Raw genomic sequence first — 21,165 nt, forward strand, 5'->3', positions numbered from 1 at the left:
CTATGGAACCAAAGACAACGTGTACTCCTAAAGCTATTGAAACACACTTAAAAAAATTTAACAACAAAACAGTGATAATAAGAAGCTCGAATTTTAAAACACTCATATGAACTTATTTTGTAAGTACTGATATCATGGAATCTCTTGTTTTGTGTGCCGTACCTACATGGAATTGGGTATTAATTTCTACTACAGGTATCACAAAAGTCTTTTAATGGTGTATTTGAAGAGAATTCACAACTACACAATTTATCTATGGCACCTAAAACCACAGGTACCCCTACAAATACTGAAATAACAAAATACATTCAATGTTTTCTTAGCTCAGCTGTGACCTCGGGTCAGCAGGTCAGTGAGGTCAAGGCTGGCTTCTCAGGACCTCATGGCATTCCCATCATGGGCAATGGCAGGGTAGCTCAGCTAAGGCTCCCTTCCCCCTTCAAAGGGGAAAAGGAGCTTGAGGGGGCTGAGGGGAAAACCAGTGACAGTCACATGTGATTCTTTTCTCAGGAAAGCTTTGGCTTATCCGGAGTCAAATCTGCTGGAGGCTACAAGAAGATTTTCATGAGTGTCACTTTTGGGGAGAAAATGTCACAGGAGAATCCCTGACAGAGAAGTGACCATTTCAAATTTTACCAATTTCCATACCCCCTCCAACCCCCCTCCCGACACACTTCATTCTCAAAGGAACTGATAAAACCTCATGATCTCAGGCCTTGGTGTTTGGGAGCAGATGTGATTGTTGGCTAACTTTCGACTTTGCTAAAAAATTTTTTCCACTGTCAATATTTCCATGACGATGGAAAAATGTAAACTTTCAGATTATCTTTCACACCTAGAACTTTGGGTGACCCACCCACCTACCATTCCTCCCACAAGGCACATGCCAGAGGTTTGCCCCTCCCTTGGGTGTGTGCAGAACGCGGGGACTTGATTGGATTTTCACAACCCTGATGAGCTTGAGGATCTAGTGAAGCAGGGAGTACAATGGAGGGTAGCTGGGTGGGTTTAATGCAATCATCTGAGCCCCTTATAAGAGGCAGGGCTTTACTGAGACCAGAGATCTCCAGTCAGAAAGAGACTGCCTGCGAGGGAGATTCCTGGCCGCTGCTGTGAAGACCAAAAAAACCCAGGACCCTGTGGGGAAACTAAACAGCCCAGCCTCTGCCCCACAGACCTGAGAGCTGGTAAGTCTGGGGGCTGGGTTTGCAGGGACTAAGTGTGTAGGAGGGTCATGCCCATGGATCTCAACTCACAGGCTCTCTGAATCCTGAATCCACAGCACCACTGCCCTCGCTCTCTGACGCCAGCACCGCCTGCAGCAGGCCAGGCTCGGCCCAAAGAGAGGGGAGAGGCTACAGCCCAGGCCATGGCGCGCACCAAGCAGACCGCCCGCAAAGCCACCAACTGGCAGGCCCCCAGGAAGCCCCTGGCCACCAAAGCAGCCGCCAAAAGGGCGCCGCCTAGAGGAGGGATCAAGAAGCCTCACCGCTATAGGCCTGGCACCCAGGCGCTGCGCGAAATCAGAAAGTACCAGAAGTCCACGCAGCTGCTCCTGCGCAAGCTGCCTTTCCAGCGCCTGGTGCGCGAGATCGCCCAGGCCATCAGGCCGGACCTGCGCTTCCAGAGCGCGGCCATTGGCGCCCTGCAGGAGGCCAGCGAGGCCTACCTGGTGAGCCTCTTTGAAGATACCAACCTGTGTGCCATCCATGCCAGACGTGTCACAATTATGCCCAGAGACATGCAGCTGGCCCGCCGCATCCGCGGAGAGGGTGCTTAAGAGCCCAAAGGTAGCTAAGCATAGGATTGGGAGTGGAAACAGGCAGAAATCAGGTCTTGGTGGTGTTTCTGTGTGCTTTTGTCAATGTCTAATCTACCTTGAGGGTCATAAGGCACTAGTAGTGTCAAGTGGGAAGTTTCAGTGAGCGAGTTTCAGCACTTCAACTCTACATCAATTTGCAAGAAACCTGTTCATTTTCACTGGACTACGCCTGTGTTTAGACTACTTCAAACCAAATAAATCTCTTCCTGATGGCAACTCGGTGACGTTTGTTTAACTTGATCAGTAGATGAGATCCGCACTTTGACTTTTCCCGCATGCAGCTCTGTGTTTGCAATGTTCCCTGCGTCCTGGGCTGTTCCTACTAGTTTGCTATGAACACACATTCAACTCCACTTCCTAAAATACGAACAGACTCTCTATGCACAAGGCACTTCACATTATGGGAGGCAGTGTGACTGTGTTTGTGGGTAGGAAAGGGAAAGAGGAAGCCTTTAGAAGTCTGATGCTGTCCATCTCTGGCAGTTCAGCGTCCTAGAACGTGGTCACATCCATGGCCATGACTGGAATGACCCAGGTCTCGGTAGGGGAGGTAGTAGCAGAGGCCCTAGAAGTCTATGAGATGTAAGGAGACACACCCCCACTGCAGCCAAACCGTTTGAGGCAGGCAGACTGTACGATCAAGTTTAAGGAACACTTTTATTTATTTATTATTATTATTTTTTTTTTTTTTTTTTTTTTTTTTTTTGGAGACACAGTCTGGCTCTGTCGTCCAGGCTGGAGTGCAGTGGCAAGATCTTGGCTCACTGCAAGCTCCGCCTCCCGGGTTCATGCCATTCTCCTGCCTCAGCCTCCTGAGTAGCTGGGACTACAGGCAAGTGCCACCACTCCCGGCTAATTTTTTTGTGTTTTTAGTAGGGACGGGTTTCACCGTGTTAGCCAGGATGGTCTAGATCTCCTGACCTCGTGATGCACCCGCCTGGGCTCCCAAAGTGCTGGGATTACAGGCGGGAGGCACTGCGCCCGGTCTATTTTTTTTTTCCTTTTTGTTTTGAGATGGAGTCTCCCTCTGTCTCGGTTCACTGCAACCTCCAACTCCCTGGTTCAAGCGATTCTCTTGTCTCAGCCTCCTGAGTAGCTGGGATTACAGGCAAGCGCCACCAGGCACAGCTAATTTTTGTATTTTTAGTAAAGGCACAGTTTCACTATGTTGGCCAAAATGATCTCAATCTCCTGACCTCGTGATCTGCCCACCTCGGCCTCCCAAAGTGCTGGGATTACAGGCGAGAGTCACCACACCCGGCCCAATTTTTCCTTTTTTTTTTTTTTTTTTTTTTTTTTTTTGAGATGTAGTCTCGCTCTGTAGCCAGGTTGGAGTGCAGTGGCATGATCTCGGCCCACTGCAACCTCCGACTCCCTGGTTCAAGTCATTCTCCTGCCTCAGCCACCCAAGTAGCTAGGATGACAGGCAAGTACTACCATATACAGCTAATTTGTTGTAGTTTTAGTAGAGACGGGGTTTCAACATGTTGGCCAAGATGGTCTTGATCTCCTGACCTCATGATCTGCCCACCTTGGCCTCCCAAAGTACTGGGATTACAGAGGGCCACATTTTTAACAAGTACCAAAAAATTATGTGATCTTAGACTCAAGGCCAGAAAAGAAATCCTGGGAGGAAAAGTACTGGCTCCATGTTCCCTATGACAGAAGACTTTGTGGGCCAGAGCTTCAGTGTCTCAATCTACCCTGAATTTACCCACAATTTTAATATCTTCTTCAAACCCTTAAATTGGCCACATCTGGATGAAGGAAGCAACCTATGTCATAATCATTTTGGCTAAATATTTGGATCATTTCTGACATCTGAGTTTTTTTCCTACATCTTCCTATTTGGAAGAATAAACTTGTATGGGCCTTTAGCACCCTCCGGACAGCAAACTGCTTTGAAACAGAAACCCCTTCCAAGAGACGATGGTGATTTCACACTGAAGACAGAAGTTGCTCTGCCTTAGGACTGCTCTTTCTGGGTTTTATTTTCTTATCATGATCAGTTACTAGTTCATATTTTCTGTTGAATTTTTTTAAGGCCATTATTAATGAGATTATGGCTTTCTCACAAACAATACTTCTTTGGTGAAAGTGGATTGAAATTAACAGAACTTAAATTTTTCAATGCTTTTCACGTCCAAGAGTTGAACGTGGCATGGTAGCTGAAGGAGTAGGAGGTAGATTTTGAGAAACATGATTTTTTTCAGTTTAGATCATTTCAAATTTTTTGTTTTTATCCAAACTACAGAAAGTTTTAATGAGTTGTCAATTCAAAGGTCATTACAAAAAAATTTTTGAAGCTAAATCACAATGTAATTTTTGAATTATGATCTCAAAAAATTTGAATAATTAGATGGCATTGCTGTGACAAAACAAGGTTTTTCAGCTCTTTCATCTTTAAAAACAAAAACCTAATGTCGAATCATCTTGTTTTATCAAACAGTAGTATGCGCCCTTGAATATGTGACTAAGAAAAACTAATTAAAAATTAAAAACAACTTCATCTATCTCATTAATGGGTTCATATAAAAGAAAATATTTCCTTATCAAATAGACTGCTAGATATGCCTAGACTCGGCACTAACTTGAAATTATATGACATGTCTCTCCAATATTCGTGATACTTATTAAACTATTAAAATAATCTGACTCCATTCATTTTGTGAGAGCATGGCACCCTTCTCCGCTATATATGAAAGTTACCCCTCTACTTTGTATCCTTCTTCATAGAAAACATAATTCCATCAAATTATTATTTAAACTTGTTTAATTGGGGTACAACCTTTTGATTACTTGTACTTTTGAAGACCAAACCCTAGATAGTTTGCACTTGGAAACAGTGCAGCTAGATTATTTAAACTTTATTTGGACACAGGCTAAGTACTTTTAGGGGGCAAAGGCAGGCAGAGCAGATGTTAAGCTTATTCCAGAGTGATCCTAAAGTATTGAAAATAACTGTGAAATTGTAGGCCATAGACAGTGGGTCATACCTGTAATCCCAGCACTTTGGTGGCTCTCTTGAGGTCAGCGGGTCAAGAGCAGCTTAGCCAACATGGTGAAACTCCATCTCTACTAAAAATACAAAAATTAGCCAGTGTGATGGCACATGTCTGTAATCCCAGCTATTCTGGAGGCTGAGGCAGGAGAATTGTTTGAACCTGGAAGGCAGAGGATACAGTGAACTAAGATAATGCCACTGTATGCCAGCCTGGGCAACCCAGCAAGACTCCACAAAAAAAAAAGAAAAAGAAAGGAGGGAGGGAGGGAGGGAAGGAAGGAAGGAAGGAAGGAGAGAGAAAGAGAGAGAGAGAGAGAGAGAGAGAGAAGCTGTGAAGTGCAGTCCCTTCATTTGTTAGTCATCTCCTCACTACCTCACGAGTTCCAACCAGAGGCCACATTTTTCTAGGCGGTCTCCAAATGTCCATTATGAGATAGACTTTAATAATGGCAATGAAGCTCCAGGAAAACTTACATTGTTATTAACATGTAATACAACCAGCCATGAAAGCTGTCAAAGATTTTTCCTGGAAAGATATAACTATCTATAGATTTTCTTCTTGACAACTGTGGCTATGTGATATTACACATTGAGAAGATTTAGAATTTGTGGGGACACTGAACCTTCTCAGCTAATGCGGTTTTCCTCTTTGAAAAAACAACACTGTGTTTCTGCTCCTGAACTGACCTCTGAGACCTCGATGGGATCTTGCTTCTGTCTTCAGCAGTTCAGCTTTACTCAGACTCCACGAAAAGCATTGAGTTCTATGCCGGGGCCAGAAAAATGTTCTAACCTTGTGTGTCCAATCACTACCCTCACTGCTACCTGTAGATTTTTGCCCCACCTCAGGTTGCTTGGGCAAGGTTCTCTTTACTTCTAGTGTTCAGAGAGCACTACGCCTGCCACATCGGCCAGAACACAGCTTCTGAGACTCCCAAGTGTGATGGAAAAAAGAACAACCTAAGAGCAGTATAAAGACTGGGTGATATTGAGACCCTTGGATCTTACTTATTTTGGTTGCTCAAGTACTTCAATTTCTGAGACAGCCCTCCCAACTCCATGAATTCTTCCAAGAATCTGTACCCTCCACTTGCCTCCCTTAGACCCAGGAGTCTAACTTGTTATATGCCTTTGCAAGGAAATTGATTAAAAAAAAAAAATGAAAGCTATGTAATGTCAAAATATGGTGGTGTGAAACAGAATGTCCCCATTTTTGGTAAAGTTTAAAAGTTTCTGTAACACTGACCCAGTCAAAGACAGGTTCGATGTACCGTAAGTACCATTTGAAGAGCAAAAGCTTAAGTTTCAAAATAAATAAAGCAACAGTTTTGAGGGGGTATATTTGGCTTCAGGAAGAAATAATTGGTGGTACTCTCTGTTCAATATTAGAACTGAACTGGAAGGGGCTTTTAGACCCTATTTGCTGCTACTCTGTGATTGAGGGGGCACAGGGCAGAGATAAACATGCTGAACTAGCAGGATCAGTATTGGCGAGCTGTGCTGGGAATGTTCACAATGACTTCATAATAAATCCCAGATCTTTATTTTATGATGGAAAAGTCTTCTTTGCCGTAATAAAGGTAAAGTAGAGTATGTATAAGGAGACGTTGGGATAACTTTAAAATTCCTGATGAAACTACTTTGTTCCATATAATAAAGGTAATATGGAACACAATAAAGGTAAAGTAGAGTATATACAAGGAGACTATGGGATGACTTTATAACCCCTGATGAACCTACTTTGGTCCATATGTCAATAATTTCTTTCCTATGTTGCTGTACTCAGGTTCGATTTTCTACACAGATGGCATAAAATCAAGAATGCTCTGTGACAGTGTTTTAAATAAAATTTGGGTGCTTATGGAAGCACCGGTAATATGACCATAAGAAGCAAACCTGAAGGCTCAATAAGGTCTCTCTATTTGTGTCTTTTAAAGTGCAGATGATCATTACAAATGGGTGTTCACAGACAGGTGGTTTTCGTACTCTCTTCCTCTCTCTCTAGTCTTATAAAATTCTCCTATGCTATGTTAATTGCCAGTAATATAGACGACCAGTTGCCGACATAAACCAAAGTAGGGAGGAATATGTATGAGAAGAGTCAAATAAGAGAAAATAACGCTTTGTGATTTTGTTTTTATTTCCTCAGTTTGGAAACAGTTCAATGATGAGTCAAAACAATCCATACAAGAATTTAAACGACATACAAGGACAACAATTGCAGGGCTGCTGCTCAGGCACAGCCTCCAGGGCAGAATAACACAAGAGAAAAGTCTCCGCAGGCTGCATTGATTGAAACCAGACCTAATCGTCAAAGTTAAGACACAGCAACTCCAGGCTTCAGCATAAAACCATACAAGTCCCCTGGAAGACGTGTCCCCCTCTGAAAGCATCTCCCTGCCCACAAACAACTGAAGGCCCGCGCACTCATCTTCTTCCAACTACGCAGACAGGGAAAGATGCCTCTGTATGCCCTAGGAAGCAGAAATATTTGGTCAAAGTGATTATGAAACAAGTCACTGTCCTCATCTGGGGAAGACAAATGTCAGTTTGAGAAAGATGTTCAAGTCCTAGGTAAACCCAGGGTAGACTGAGATGCAGAAGCTCCAGCAAACACGGTCCCGTCACGGGAAGATGGATGCAGTACTTCTCCCTTCACGAACAGACCTGTCCCTCTGGCCGTGGGCCTAAAAGAACATGGTTTTTCCGTCGTTGCTGTTAGGGAAGAGGCCCTTGCGCTTTAACCTGCGAACAGCCTCCCTTAAATGCTTGGGCTGAAGCGGGGGCGTTTCTCCCCACATCTCACACACGTCCAGGGCCTCTTCCACCACCTCTCCAACCAAGACCTTGGCTATTCCAGCCATGGCAATGGCCGTGTTCTCAGACACCGAGCTGCCACTGATAGACCGCATCAGATGTGCAACGCGTGCTTTTGGGAAAGCTGACCGGCGACACACTTCATAGCGGGCCAGCTGCTCCTCAGACATGGCGGACAGCAGGGTGCTCATCCTCTGAGCCTCCTCTGCATCCACGGTGGGCTTCCTCTCCTTCTTTCCTTTGGTGTCTGTTTTCAGTCTTTTGGCTGCAGGAGGAGCTGAGGCTGAGGCTTCATTGTCACCTTCCGTGAGGTCCATGACATCCTGACTCCTGAGCTCACCTTCCTGATCCCTGGGTTCTTCCAAGTTCCCATCTAGGTCCTCAGGGATCCCAACCTTGTTACTGCCCTTCAGACCTCGGAGCAGGGCGAACATCTCAGCAGACACACCTGCTTGCCTGCCCGTCTCCATGGGTGGGATTCAGGTCTCCTCTCTGACAGCGCTGTAGAGGCGGAAGTTCTGGCTGGGGTGGTTTGATTATGGATCTGCAATGAGAACCATTCACAGATTTCAGCTGCTGGGTTTCTGCTGAGCCCCAGTGTAGCCACAACTGGACACAACTCCCTGCCTCCCGCTCCCACACACAAACACACACACTGGTTTTCTCACTTCCGCAATGTGAAGAAACTTGTGGATGGAGAGTATACCAGTTTCAGATCAATGGATAATAAATTCTCATAAAGTTTGAGTCTTTAAAACAAACCCCAACTCACAGGTCAGAAGTTCTACTGAGCCAAGTGAGTGCCTGCTGCTCAGAGGCACACGAGGGATTTCCAGGAAGGGTCTGACTGTGCGGTCGTTGCCTTCACCTGAGAAGGGTCTGGCTTCGATCTGATTCGAGTTGGTGGCAGAATTCAGGCCCACTTGTTTGTTCTGCCTGCTGCTGGGAGGATGCTCTCGGCTCCTACAGGTGTTGACCGGGTCTGCGCTGTGGGGCTCCCTGGGTCTGCACAGCCAGTGCTGAGGAATCTCCCTCAGAGAATGGAATCTCAGGGAGGTTCAGTCCCTTATAAAGAGTTCAGATGATTGAATTAGACCCAGCCCTTAATAGCTATTGGTTCAGGGTATCCTTAATCTAATCAGGGATTTGGGCGGCTCCTCAATTCATGGCTCCGCCCACACTCAAGGGAGGGGCAGATGGAGGGCGAGTCTCTGAGGGGTGGGTAATGCAGGGGGCTTTTCACAATTCTGTCTTCCTCACAGAATCGCAAAGTTCACATCTCACAACAACAGAAAAACATTTACAGTAAAAATGAGACATTTTATGAAGTTGCACATTAAAGAACTGAAGTGTCTGAGAAAAAAATGTCTAACTCATAGGGAAACAAGTGGTTTATCAGATACTCTGAAAAGAAACTGGGCTGGGTGAGGGAAATATGAAAATGTTATTTCAATTTTATTTATTTATTTATTCATTTATTTATTTACTTATTATCTTTGAGGCAGAGTCTCGCTCTGTGCCCCAGGATGAATTGCAGTGGCCTGATCTCAGCTCACTGCAACCTCCACCTCCTGGCCTCAAGCGATTCTCCTGCCTCAGCCTCCGGAGTAGCTAGGAATCAATGTGCACACCACCGTGCCAGGTTAATTTTTGTATTTTTAAAAGTAGAGACAAGGTTTCACCATTTTGGCCAGGCTGGTCTTGAACTGCTGACTTCGTGTGATCTGCCCCCCTTGGATTCCCAAAGTGAAGGGATTACAAGCATGAGCCACTGCGCCCCGACTGCAATTTATATATTACATGTATATGTATACATAGGTCACAGAGAAGCACCAAAGACACAGAAAATTATGTCATGCACAAAGATATGAATCACATTTAGGGAAAATTATGTTGTGAAATGGCATAAAAAGTACTTCAGAAGGTAAAGCAAACACTCAAATATCTGACTTTTGAAGAGCTTTTGTTTATGCAATAATAGTTGGTAGAAGATATGAAATTACTGGCCAGGCACAGTGGCTCATGCCTATAATCTCAGGATTTTGGGAGGCCGAGGTGGGTGGATCTCCTGAGGTCAGGAGTTCGAGACCAGCCTGGACAACATGGTGAAACCCCTCCTTTCCAGTAACACATATTTACACTGGAACCTTTGTAAGTCACACACGGCCTTTGCTTTTCAATATTTACTAGTACCGAAGGCATGATTGGTAGGTTATAAGCAGAAACAAATGGCAACTCAAATAGGGAGAACCATCCAAAACTTGAAAATTAATCCCTGAAATAAAACAAACACAGATACATAAACTTCTCATAAAAATTGATTACCATATATAGGTATCTCTCACTATATTCTAAAAAGGCACTGAATTTATCTAAACTTTATATACTCCTCATTTTTCTCTTAAGTTCTAGTGGGTCTTTATCTACAGAGGTAGACACTCTAGAGAGAGGTCTGAATTAATGACTTCTTAAATGAATAGAGAAGAAGAAGGCCATATACCTCCAAAATATGCAAGATAATCAAGGCATAAAGAACAAAATTAGATGTTGATTTATGTTTAGTTTTATCTAAGGACAAAGAATTAAAGTAACTAATTTTATATACAAAATGACTATATTCCATAAATAAAGCTTGTAAATAACAAGATATATGTGTCGGGCTATTCAAAAATGTTTTACTGGCCGGGCATGGTGGCTCATGCCTGTAATCCCAGCACTTTGGGAGGTTGAGGCAGGCAGATGACTTGAGCCCAGGAGTTCAAGATGAGCCCGGACAACAGAGCGACACCTCTTCTCTACAAAAAATACATAAATTAGCCAGGGGTGGTGTACGTGACAGTGGTGTCAGCTACTTGGGAGGCTGAGGTGGGAGGATCCCTTGAGCCCAGGAGGCAGAGGTTGCAGTGAGCAGAGATCTTACTACTACACTCCAGCCTAGGTCATACAGCAACAACGTATCTCATTTTATGGTACCTAAAACAATTTGGTACTGCTAAAGCTATTCAAATAATGAAATGTTTTCAATATTTACTTCGCTAAGCTGTGACCTCAGTTCAGCAGTTCAGTGAGGTCGGGGCTGACTTCTCAGGACCTCATGGTGTTTTCATCCTGGGCAACAACAGGATAGCTCAGTTCAGGCATCAAATCCACGTTCAAAGTGGAAAAGAAGACAAGGGGGGGGGGCATCAGTGACACTCACATGTCACTGTTTTCTTAGAAAAGCTTTGCCTTCCCCAGGAGGCTACCAGCAGATTTGCGGGAGCATCACTTTTGAAGAGAAAAATGCCCCAGGAGAATCCCTCACAGTGGAGTGGCCATTTCAGGTTTCTACATTCCCCTTCCCTGTTCAGTTCATCCTCGTGGGACCCGATGAAGACCTCATGATCTCAAGCCTTGGTGTTTTTCTGCAGACATGTAAGTTGTGTAACGTGCAACTTTATCTTTTGTTTTCGTTTTTGTTTTTGAGACAGAGTCTCACTTTGTCACCAGGCTGGAGTACAGTGGTGTTATCTCGGCTCACTGCAACTTCCGCACCCCAGGTTCAAGTGATTCTCCTGCCTCAGCCTCCCGAGTAGCTGTGCTTACAGGCGCACGCCACCACGCCTGGCTAATGTTTTATATTTTTAATAGAGACAGGGTTTCACCGTGTTAGCCAGGATGGTTTCAATCTCTTCACCTCATGAACTGCCCGCCTCGGCCTCCCAAAGTGCTGGGATTAGAGGTGTGAGCCCCCACGCCTGGCCTAACATGCAACTTTAAGGAACTATTTCCTTGATGTAAATAAAATGTAAACTTTCAGAATCCATTTGGCACCCAAAACCTTAATTTACCATCCCTCCCACAATGCACAATCCAGAGGTGTTTCCCTCTAGTGGGGGAGGAAGAACCCAGGGGCTTAATGAGCTTTCACAGCCCTGATTAGGTTAAGCATCTGCTGAAGCACAGAATGCGGTGGAAGGTAGCTGGGTGGGTCTAATCCAATCATCCAAGCCTCCTATAAATGACTGAATTTGGCTGAGATCACAGAGATCTCCGGCCAGAGCAAGACTGCCCGGGAGAAACATTCTCCACTGTTGTGTGCAGACCTAGGAATCCCAAGGTCAGTCAAAGAGACTGAATACAGGGACCTCGGACCCACTGACCAGTGAGCTGGTAAGTCTGGGACTGGGTGGGAAGGGGCTAAGTGTATGGGAGCATCTTCTGCATAGATCCTAACACAGAGCCTCTCTGAATCCTGCCCCATATCCCCAATACCATTGCTGTCGGCTACCAGCGCTGCCTCCAGTTCATCAGGCTCAGCCCAAGGACAAGGGAGAGGCCACAGTCCTACACCATGGCTCACAGCAAGCAGACCGACTGCAAAGCCTCCGCCTGGCAGGCCCCCAGGAAGCCCCTGGCCACCAAAGCTGCCGGCAAGAGGGTCCTGGCTACCCGAGGGATCAAGAAGCCTCACCGCCACAGGCTTGGCACCCTGGCCCTGTGCAAAATCAGAAAGTATCAGAAGTCCACGCAGCTGCTTCTGCGCAAGCTGCCCTTCCACCGCCTGGTGCGCGAGATCGCCATCCAGCCAGATCTGAGCTTCCAGAGTACGGCCATTGGCGATTTCAGGGGAACAGCGAGGCCTACCTGGTTTAAACACACCAACCCATGTGTTAATCATGCCAGGCGCGACACAGTTACGCCCAGAGACATACAGCTGGCCCGCCGCCTTCTCGGAGAGTGTGCCGAAGAGCCCACGCTCCTGGGAAACGCTGCACTGTGGACGGCTTCGCTTCCCTTGGTTGTGTTTTTCTTCCTCTCTGTGTTAATCATAGTTCTGATATTAGTGGTTCTCTTCACTTTTGGTTTTATGTCCCTCACTGGGTCCAAAAGTAGCCCTGCATATGATTAGGAGTAACAACAGAGGCAGATATAACCGGTACGACTGTGTTTCTGTTTTCTTTTCTCTGTAAACTTTCCATCTACACTGAGGGTCTAATGCATTCATGTCAACGGGGAATTTCTCACTGAACGCCTTTCAACAGTTCAAATCAGGAACAATTGTGAAAAAATGTGTTCACTAATATTCTTGAAAACCAAATAAAGTTCTTATTGGTGGCAAATAGAAAATGTCTCCTGCATTGGATCAAACAGCGCATGAGATCCACACTTTGACTTTTCCTATACGCAGCTCCGTGTTCTCAATGTTCCCTGTCTCCTGGGCTGTTCCTGAATGTATCTTTGCTGTGAGCATACATTACATCCTACTTTCTAAAATGTGAATAGAATCTCTATACACAAGTCATTTCACATTACGGGAGGCAAAAACCAGTGTGGGTCTGTTTGTGGGTGGGAAAGGGAGAGAGGCACCCATCAGAAGTCCGATGCAGTCCATCACCAGCAGCTCAGTGTCCTAGAACGTGGTCCCAGCCGTGGCCAGGGCTGGAATGATACAGGTCTTGGTTGGGGGAGTGGTAGACGAGGTCCTGGGCGTGTTTGAGATGCGGGGAGACGTGCCCCACTGCAGCCCAAGCATTGGAGGGAAACCTTTCTCACCGGACAGCCCTGTGGCCATTTCCCAAACACCTACTACAAAACAAAGTCATCTTCCTCTGGGCCCCAGTCCAGAAAGAAAGGCCTGATCTACAGGCACCTTCCACCACACCTGGCTAATTTTTTGTATTTTTAGTAGGGACGGGGTTTCACCCTGTTGGCCAGGATGGTCTCGATCTCCTGACCTTGTGATCCGCCCACCTCGGCCTCCCAAAGTGTTGGAATTGCAGGCGTGAGCCACCGCACCCGGCCAAATTTTGTTCCTTATGCCTCAATGAGCTTGCATATTTTGGGGGTATATGGCCGCCTTCTCTTTTCATTTAAGAAGTCATTAATTCAGTCCTCTCTCTAGAGTGTGTACCTCTCTAGATAAAGACCCACTAGGGTTTAAGACAAAAATGAGGAGTATATAAAGCTTAGACAAATTCCGTGTCTTTTAAGAGTATAGTGAGAGATAACTGTTTGTGGCAATTAATTTTTATGAGAAGTTTACGTATCTGTGTTTGTTTTATTTCAGGGGTTAATTTTCAAGTTTTGGATGGTTCTTCCTGTTTGAGTTGCCATTTGATTCTGCTTATAACCTACCCATCATGCCTTCAGTACTAGTAAATATTGAAAAGCAAAGGCCCTGTGTGACTTACAAAGGTTCTGATGTAAACATATGTTGCTAGAAAAGAGGGATTTCACCATGTTGTCCAGGCTGTTCTCGAATTCCTGACCTCAGGAGATCCACCCACCTCGACCTCCCAAAATGCTGAGATTACAGGTACGAGCCACAGTGCCTGGCCAGTAATTTCATATCTTCTACCAACTATTTTGGAATAAACAAAAGCTATATAAAAGTCAGATATTTGGCCGGGCGCGGTGGCTCAAGCCTGTAATCCCAGCACTTTGGGAGGCCGAGGCGGGCGGATCACAAGGTCAGGAGATCGAGACCACAGTGAAACCCCGTCTCTACTAAAAATACAAAAAAAAAATTAGCCGGGCGCGGTGGCGGGCGCCTGTAGTCCCAGCTACTCAGCAGGCTGAGGCAGGAGAATGGCGGGAACCCGGGAGGCGGAGCTTGCAGTGAGCCGAGATCGCGCCACTGCACTCCAGCCTGGGCAACAGCGTGAGACTCCGTCTCAAAAAAAAAAAAAAAAAAAAAAAAAAGTCAGATATTTGAGTGTCTGCTTTATCTTCTGAAGTACTTTTTATGCCATTTCACAACATAATTTTCCCTAAATATGATTTATATCTTTGTGCATGACATAATTTTCTGTGTCTTTGGTGCTTCTCTGTGACCTTTGTATGCATATATATCTGCAATATATAAATTGAAGTCTGGGCGCAGACTCATGCCTGTAATCCCTTCACTTGGGAAGCCAAGGGGAGGCAGATGACTTGAAGTCAGCAGTTCAAGATCAGCCTGGCCAAAATGGCAAAACCCCATCTCTACTTAAAAAATACAAAAATTAGCCCTGCGTGGTGGTGCACACATTTAGTCCCAGCTACTCTGGAGGCTGAGGCAGGAGAATCGCTTGAGCCCAGGAGGCGGAGGTTGCAGTGAGTTGAGATCAGGCCACTGTAATCCAGTCTGGGGGACAGAGCGAGACGCTATCTCAAAAATAAATAAATAAATAAGATAAAATAAAATAAAATAAAATTGAAATAATATTTTCCTATTCCCCTCACACAGCGCAGTTTCTTTTCAGAGTATCTCATAAATCACTCGTTTCCCTATGAATTAGACATTTTTTCCCAGACATTTAAGTTTTCTAAGGTGCAACTTCATAAAATGTCTCATTTTTACTGTAAATTTTTTTTTGTTGTTGTTGTTGTGAGATGTGAACTTTGCGATTCTGTGAGGAAGACAGAATTCTGAAATGCCCCCTGCATTTCCCGCCCCTCAGAGACTTGCCCTACATCTGCCCCTCCCTTGAGTGTGGGCAGAGCCATGAATTGAGGAGCCGCCCAAATCCCTGATTAGATTAAGGATACCCTGAACCAATAGCTGTTAAGGGCTGAGTCTAATTCAATCATCTGAACTCTTTATAAGGGACTGAACCTCCCTGAGATTCCATTCCCTGAGGGAGATTCCTCAGCACTGGCTGTGCAGACCCAGGGAGCCCCACAGCCCAGACCCAGTCAACACATGTAGGAGCTGAGAGCATCCTCCCAGCAGCAGGCAGAACAAACAAGTGGGCCTGGGTCTCACAACCCTGAGGCATTGAATTCTGCCACCAACTCGAATCAGATCGAAGCCAGACCCTTCTCAGGTGAAGGCAACGACTGCACAGTCAGACCCTTCCTGGAAGTCCCTCGTGTGACTCTGAGCAGGAGGCAGTCACTTGGCTCAGTAGAACTTCTGACCTGTGAGTTGGGGTTTGTTTTAAAGACCCAAAATTTATGAGAATTTATTATGCATTGATCTGAAACTGGTATACTCTCCATCCACAAGTTTCTTCACATTGCGGAAGTGGGAAAACCAGTGTGTGTGTTTGTGTGTGGGAGCGGGAGGCAGGGAGTTGTGTCCAGTTGTGGCTACACTGGGGCTCAGCAGAAACCCAGCAGCTGAAATCTGTGAATGGTTCTCATTGCAGATCCATAATCAAACCACCCCAGCCGGAACTTCCGCCTCTACAGCGCTGTCAGAGAGCAGACCTGAATCCCACCCATGGAGACGGGCAGGCAAGCAGGTGTGTCTGCTGAGATGTTCGCCATGCCCCGAGGTCTGAAGGGCAGTAACATGGTTGGGATCCCTGAGGACCTAGATGGGAACTTGGAAGAACCCAGGTTTCAGGAAAGTGAGCTCAGGAGTCAGGATGTCATGGACCTCACGGAAGGTGACAATGAAGCCTCAGCCTCAGCTCCTCCTGCAGCCAAAAGACTGAAAACAGACACCAAAGGAAAGAAGGAGAGGAAGCCCACCGTGGATGCAGAGGAGGCTCAGAGGATGAGCACCCTGCTGTCCGCCATGTCTGAGGAGCAGCTGGCCCGCTATGAAGTGTGTCGCGGGTCAGCTTTCCCAAAAGCACGCGTTGCACATCTGATGCGGTCTATCAGTGGCAGCTCGGTGTCTGAGAACACGGCCATTGCCATGGCTGGAATAGCCAAGGTCTTGGTTGGAGAGGTGGTGGAAGAGGCCCTGGACGTGTGTGAGATGTGGGGAGAAACGCCCCCGCTTCAGCCCAAGCATTTAAGGGAGGCTGTTCGCAGGTTAAAGCGCAAGGGCCTCTTCCCCAACAGCAACGACGGAAAAACCATGTTCTTTTAGGCCCACGGCCAGAGGGACAGGTGTGGTCCTGAAGGGAGAAGTACTGCATCCATCTTCCCATGACGGGACCGTGTTTGCTGGAGCTTCTGCATCTCAGTCCACCCTGCGTTTACGTAGAACTTTAACATCTTTCACAAACTGACATTTGTCTTCCCCAGATGAGGACAGTGACTTGTTTCATAATCACTTTGACCAAATATTTCTGCTTCCTAGGGCATACAGAGGCATCTTTCCCTGTCTGCGTAGTTGGAAGAAGATGAGTGCGCGGGCCTTCAGTTGTTTGTGGGCAGGGAGATGCTTTCAGAGGGGGACACGTCTTCCAGGGGACTTGTATGGTTTTATGCTGAAGCCTGGAGTTGCTGTGTCTTAACTTTGACGATTAGGTCTGGTTTCAAGCAATGCAGCCTGCGGAGACTTTTCTCTTGTGTTATTCTGCCCTGGAGGCTGTGCCTGAGCAGGAGCCCTGCAATTGTTGTCCTTGTATGTCGTTTACATTCTTGTATGGATTTTTTTGATTCATCATTGAACTGTTTCCAAACTGAAGAAATAAAAACAAAATTACAAAGCGTTATTTTCTCTTATTTGACTCTTCTCATATACATTCCTCCCTCCTTTGCTTTATGTCGGCAAGTGGTCATCTACATTATTGGCAATTAACATAGCGTAGGAGAATTTTATAAGACTAGAGAGCGAGGAACAGAGTACGAAAACCACCTGTCTGTGAACACCCATTTGTAATGATCATCTGCACTTTAAAAGACACAAATAGAGAGAGCTTATTGATCCTTCAGGTTTGCTTCATGTGGTCATATTACCAGTGCTTCTATAGGCACCCAAATTTAGTTTAAAACACTGGCACAGAGCATCTTGATTTTACGCTTTCTATAGGCCATCTGCGCAGAAAATCGAAACTGAGTACAGCAACGTAGAAAAGAAATTATTGACATATGGAACAAAGTAGGTTCATCAGAAGGTATAAAGTCATCCCACAGTCTCCTTGTATATACTCTACTTTACCTTTATTGTGTTCCAGATTACCTTTATTAAATGGAACAAAGTAGGTTCATCAGGAGTTATAAAGTTATCCCAAGGTCTGTTTATACATACTCTCCTTTACCTTTATTATGGCAAAGAAGACTTTTCCATCTTAAAATAAAGATCTGAGATTTATTATCAAATCATTGTGAACATTCCCATTCACTTTGGGAATCCAAGGGGGACAGATCACTTGAAGTCAGCAGTTCAAGACCATCCTGGCCAACATGGTGAAACCTTGTCTCTACTTTAAAAAATACAAAGATTAACCCGGCGTGGTGGTGTGCACGTTGATTCCTAGCTACTCTGGAGGCTGAGGCAGGAGAATCGCTTGAGACCAGAAGGTGGAGGTTGCAGTGCGTTGAGATCAGACCACTGCAATCCATCCTGGGGCGCAGAGCGAGACTCTGTCTGAAAGATAAATAAGTAACTAAATACATAAACAAATAAAATAAAATTGAAATGATATTTTCAAATTCCCCTCACCCAGCCCAGTTTCCTTTCAGAGTATCTCATAAACCACTCGTTTCCCTATGAGTTAGACATTTTTTTCTCAGACATTTAAATGTTCTAATGTGCCACTTCATAAAATGTCTCATTTTTACTGTAAATGTTTTGTTGTGGTTGTTGTTGTGAGACGTGAACTTTACGATTCTGTGAGGAAGACAGAATTCTGAAATGCCCCCTGCATTTCCTGCCCCTCAGAGACTCGCCCTCCATCTGCCCCTACCTTGAGTGTGGGCGGAGCCATGAATTGAGGAGCCGCCCAAATCCCTGATTAGATTAAGGATACCCTGAACCAATAGCTGTTAAGGGCTGGGTCTAATTCAATCATCTGAACTCTTTATAAGGGACTGAACCTCCCTGAGATTCCATTCCCTGAGGGAGATTCCTCAGCACTGGCTGTGCAGACCCAGGGAGTCCCACAGCGCAGACCCGGTCAACACCTGTAGGATCTGAGAGCATCCTCCCAGCAGCAGGCAGAACAAACAAGTGGGCCTGAATTCTGCCACCAACTCGAATCAGATCGAAGCCAGACTCTTCTCAGGTGAAGGCAACGACCACACAGTCAGACCCATCCTGGAGGTCCCTCGTGTGACTCTGAGCAGGAGGCAGTCACTTGGCTCAGTAGAACTTCTGACCTGTGAGTTGGGGTTTGTTTTAAAGACCCCAAATTTGTGAGAATTTATTATACATTGATCTAAAACTCATATACTCTCCATCCACAAATTTCTTCACATTGCGGAAGTGAGAAAACCAGTGTGTGTGTTTGTGTGTGGGAGCGGGAGGCAGGGAGCTGTGTCCAGTTGTGGCTAAACTGTGCCTCAGAGAAACACAGCAGCCAAAATCTTTGGAAGGTTCTCGTTGCAGATCCATAATCAAACCACCCCAGCCGGAACTTCCGCCTCTACAGCGCTGTCAGAGAGCAGACCTGAATCCCACCCGGGCAGGCAAGCAGGTGTGTCTGCTGAGATGTTCGCCATGCCCCGAGGTCTGAAGGACAGCAACATGGATGGAATCCCTGAGGTCCTAGATGGGAACTTGGAAGAACCCAGGTTTCAGAAAGGTGAGCTCAGGAGTCAGGATGTCATGGACCTCACGGAAGGTGACAATGAAGCCTCAGCCTCAGCTCCTCCTGCAGCCAAAAGACTGAAAACAGACACCAAAGGAAAGAAGGAGAGGAAGCCCACCGTGGATGCAGAGGAGGCTCGGAGGATGAGCACCCTGCTGTCCGCCATGTCTGAGGAGCAGCTGGCCCGCTATGAAGTGTGTCGCCGGTCAGCTTTCCCAAAAGCACGCGTTGCACATCTGATGCGGTCTATCAGTGGCAGCTCGGTGTCTGAGAACACGGCCATTGCCATGGCTGGAATAGCCAAGGTCTTGGTTGGAGAGGTGGTGGAAGAGGCCCTGGACGTGTGTGAGATGTGGGGAGAAACGCCCCCGCTTCAGCCCAAGCATTTAAGGGAGGCTGTTCGCAGGTTAAAGCGCAAGGGCCTCTTCCCCAACAGCAACGACGGAAAAACCATGTTCTTTTAGGCCCACGGCCAGAGGGACAGGTGTGGTCCTGAAGGGAGAAGTACTGCATCCATCTTCCCATGACGGGACCGTGTTTGCTGGAGCTTCTGCATCTCAGTCCACCCTGCGTTTACGTAGAACTTTAACATCTTTCACAAACTGACATTTGTCTTCCCCAGATGAGGACAGTGACTTGTTTCATAATCACTTTGACTAAATATTTCTGCTTCCTAGGGCATACAGAGGCATCTTTCCCTGTCTGCGTAGTTGGAAGAAGATGAGTGCGCGGGCCTTCAGTTGTCTGTGGGCAGGGAGATGCTTTCAGAGGGGGACACGTCTTCCAGGGGACTTGTATGGTTTTATGCTGAAGCCTGGAGTTGCTGTGTCTTAACTTTGACGATTAGGTCTGGTTTCAATCAATGCAGCCTGCGGAGACTTTTCTCTTGTGTTATTCTGCCCTGGAGGCTGTGCCTGAGCAGGAGCCCTGCAATTGTTGTCCTTGTATGTCGTTTACATTCTTGTATGGATTGTTTTGATTCATCATTGAACTGTTTCCAAACTGAAGAAATAAAAACAAAATTACAAAGCGTTATTTTCTCTTATTTGACTCTTCTCATATACATTCCTCCCTCCTTTGCTTTATGTCGGCAAGTGGTCATCTACATTATTGGCAATTAACATAGCGTAGGAGAATTTTATAAGACTAGAGAGCGAGGAACAGAGTACGAAAACCACCTGTCTGTGAACACCCATTTGTAATGATCATCTGCACTTTAAAAGACACAAATAGAGAGAGCTTATTGATCCTTCAGGTTTGCTTCATGTGGTCATATTACCAGTGCTTCTATAGGCACCCAAATTTAGTTTAAAACACTGTCACAGAGCATCTTGATTTTACGCTTTCTATAGGCCATCTGCGCAGAAAATCGAAACTGAGTACGGCAACGTAGAAAAGGAATTATTGAGATATGGAACAAAGTAGGTTCATCAGAAGGTATAAAGTCATCCCACAGTCTCCTTGTATATACTCTACTTTACCTTTATTGTGTTCCAGATTACCTTTATTATATGGAACAAAGTAGGTTCATCAGGAGTTATAAAGTTATCCCAACGTCTGTTTATACATACTCTCCTTTACCTTTATTATGGCAAAGAAGACTTTTCCATCTTAAAATAAAGATCTGAGATTTATTATCAAATCATTGTGAACATTCCCATTCACTTTGGGAATCCAAGGGGGACTGTTGAAGTCAGCAGTTCAAGACCATCCTGGCCAACATGGTGAAACCTTGTCTCTACTTTAAAAAATACAAAGATTAACCCGGCGTGGTGGTGTGCACGTTGATTCCTAGCTACTCTGGAGGCTGAGGCAGGAGAATCGCTTGAGACCAGAAGGTGGAGGTTGCAGTGCGTTGAGATCAGACCACTGCAATCCATCCTGGGGCGCAGAGCGAGACTCTGTCTGAAAGATAAATAAGTAACTAAATACATAAACAAATAAAATAAAATTGAAATGATATTTTCAAATTCCCCTCACCCAGCCCAGTTTCCATTCAGAGTATCTCATAAACCACTCGTTTCCCTATGAGTTAGACATTTTTTTCTCAGACATTTAAATGTTCTAATGTGCCACTTCATAAAATGTCTCATTTTTACTGTAAATGTTTTGTTGTGGTTGTTGTT

At 45.6% G+C, this 21,165-nt stretch overlaps 4 protein-coding genes and 1 pseudogene across 4 annotated transcripts; 4 read left to right on the top strand and 1 right to left on the bottom strand.

Annotated features, from left to right (window-relative positions):
* Positions 1 to 1,057: 1,057 nt before the first annotated feature.
* LOC105492329 (histone H3.X) lies at positions 1,058 to 2,038 on the top strand. Its single transcript, XM_011759340.3, has one exon. It carries the CDS (start codon positions 1,370 to 1,372, stop codon positions 1,778 to 1,780), a length of 411 nt encoding a protein of 136 aa, XP_011757642.2. The 5' UTR covers positions 1,058 to 1,369; the 3' UTR covers positions 1,781 to 2,038.
* Positions 2,039 to 7,487: 5,449 nt separating this feature from the next.
* LOC139363630 (TATA-box binding protein associated factor 11 like protein 2) lies at positions 7,488 to 8,174 on the bottom strand. The gene has a single exon (XM_071097901.1). The coding sequence runs from the start codon at positions 8,111 to 8,113 to the stop codon at positions 7,514 to 7,516; it is 600 nt and encodes a 199-aa protein (XP_070954002.1). The 5' UTR covers positions 8,114 to 8,174; the 3' UTR covers positions 7,488 to 7,513.
* Positions 8,175 to 11,975: 3,801 nt separating this feature from the next.
* LOC139363631 (histone H3.3-like) lies at positions 11,976 to 12,534 on the top strand (annotated as a pseudogene).
* Positions 12,535 to 15,876: 3,342 nt separating this feature from the next.
* LOC139363970 (TATA-box-binding protein-associated factor 11-like protein 12) lies at positions 15,877 to 16,431 on the top strand. The gene has a single exon (XM_071099212.1). It carries the CDS (start codon positions 15,877 to 15,879, stop codon positions 16,429 to 16,431), a length of 555 nt encoding a protein of 184 aa, XP_070955313.1.
* A 2,615-nt stretch (positions 16,432 to 19,046) lies between these two features.
* On the top strand, positions 19,047 to 19,515 carry LOC139363632 (TATA-box binding protein associated factor 11 like protein 2-like). Its single transcript, XM_071097903.1, has one exon. It carries the CDS (start codon positions 19,057 to 19,059, stop codon positions 19,501 to 19,503), a length of 447 nt encoding a protein of 148 aa, XP_070954004.1. The 5' UTR covers positions 19,047 to 19,056; the 3' UTR covers positions 19,504 to 19,515.
* The last annotated feature ends 1,650 nt before the right edge of the window (positions 19,516 to 21,165 follow it).

This window comes from Macaca nemestrina, chromosome 6 (assembly GCF_043159975.1).
Source record: "Macaca nemestrina isolate mMacNem1 chromosome 6, mMacNem.hap1, whole genome shotgun sequence".
Lineage (NCBI taxonomy): Eukaryota > Metazoa > Chordata > Mammalia > Primates > Cercopithecidae > Macaca > Macaca nemestrina.

What these genes read in the sequence shown, in the direction of transcription:
- LOC105492329 (XM_011759340.3), top strand. Translation starts at nt 1,370, where the DNA reads ATGGCGCGCACCAAGCAGACCGCCCGCAAAGCCACCAACTGGCAGGCC.
- LOC139363630 (XM_071097901.1), bottom strand. Translation starts at nt 8,113, where the DNA reads ATGGAGACGGGCAGGCAAGCAGGTGTGTCTGCTGAGATGTTCGCCCTG.
- LOC139363970 (XM_071099212.1), top strand. Translation starts at nt 15,877, where the DNA reads ATGCCCCGAGGTCTGAAGGGCAGTAACATGGTTGGGATCCCTGAGGAC.
- LOC139363632 (XM_071097903.1), top strand. Translation starts at nt 19,057, where the DNA reads ATGGACCTCACGGAAGGTGACAATGAAGCCTCAGCCTCAGCTCCTCCT.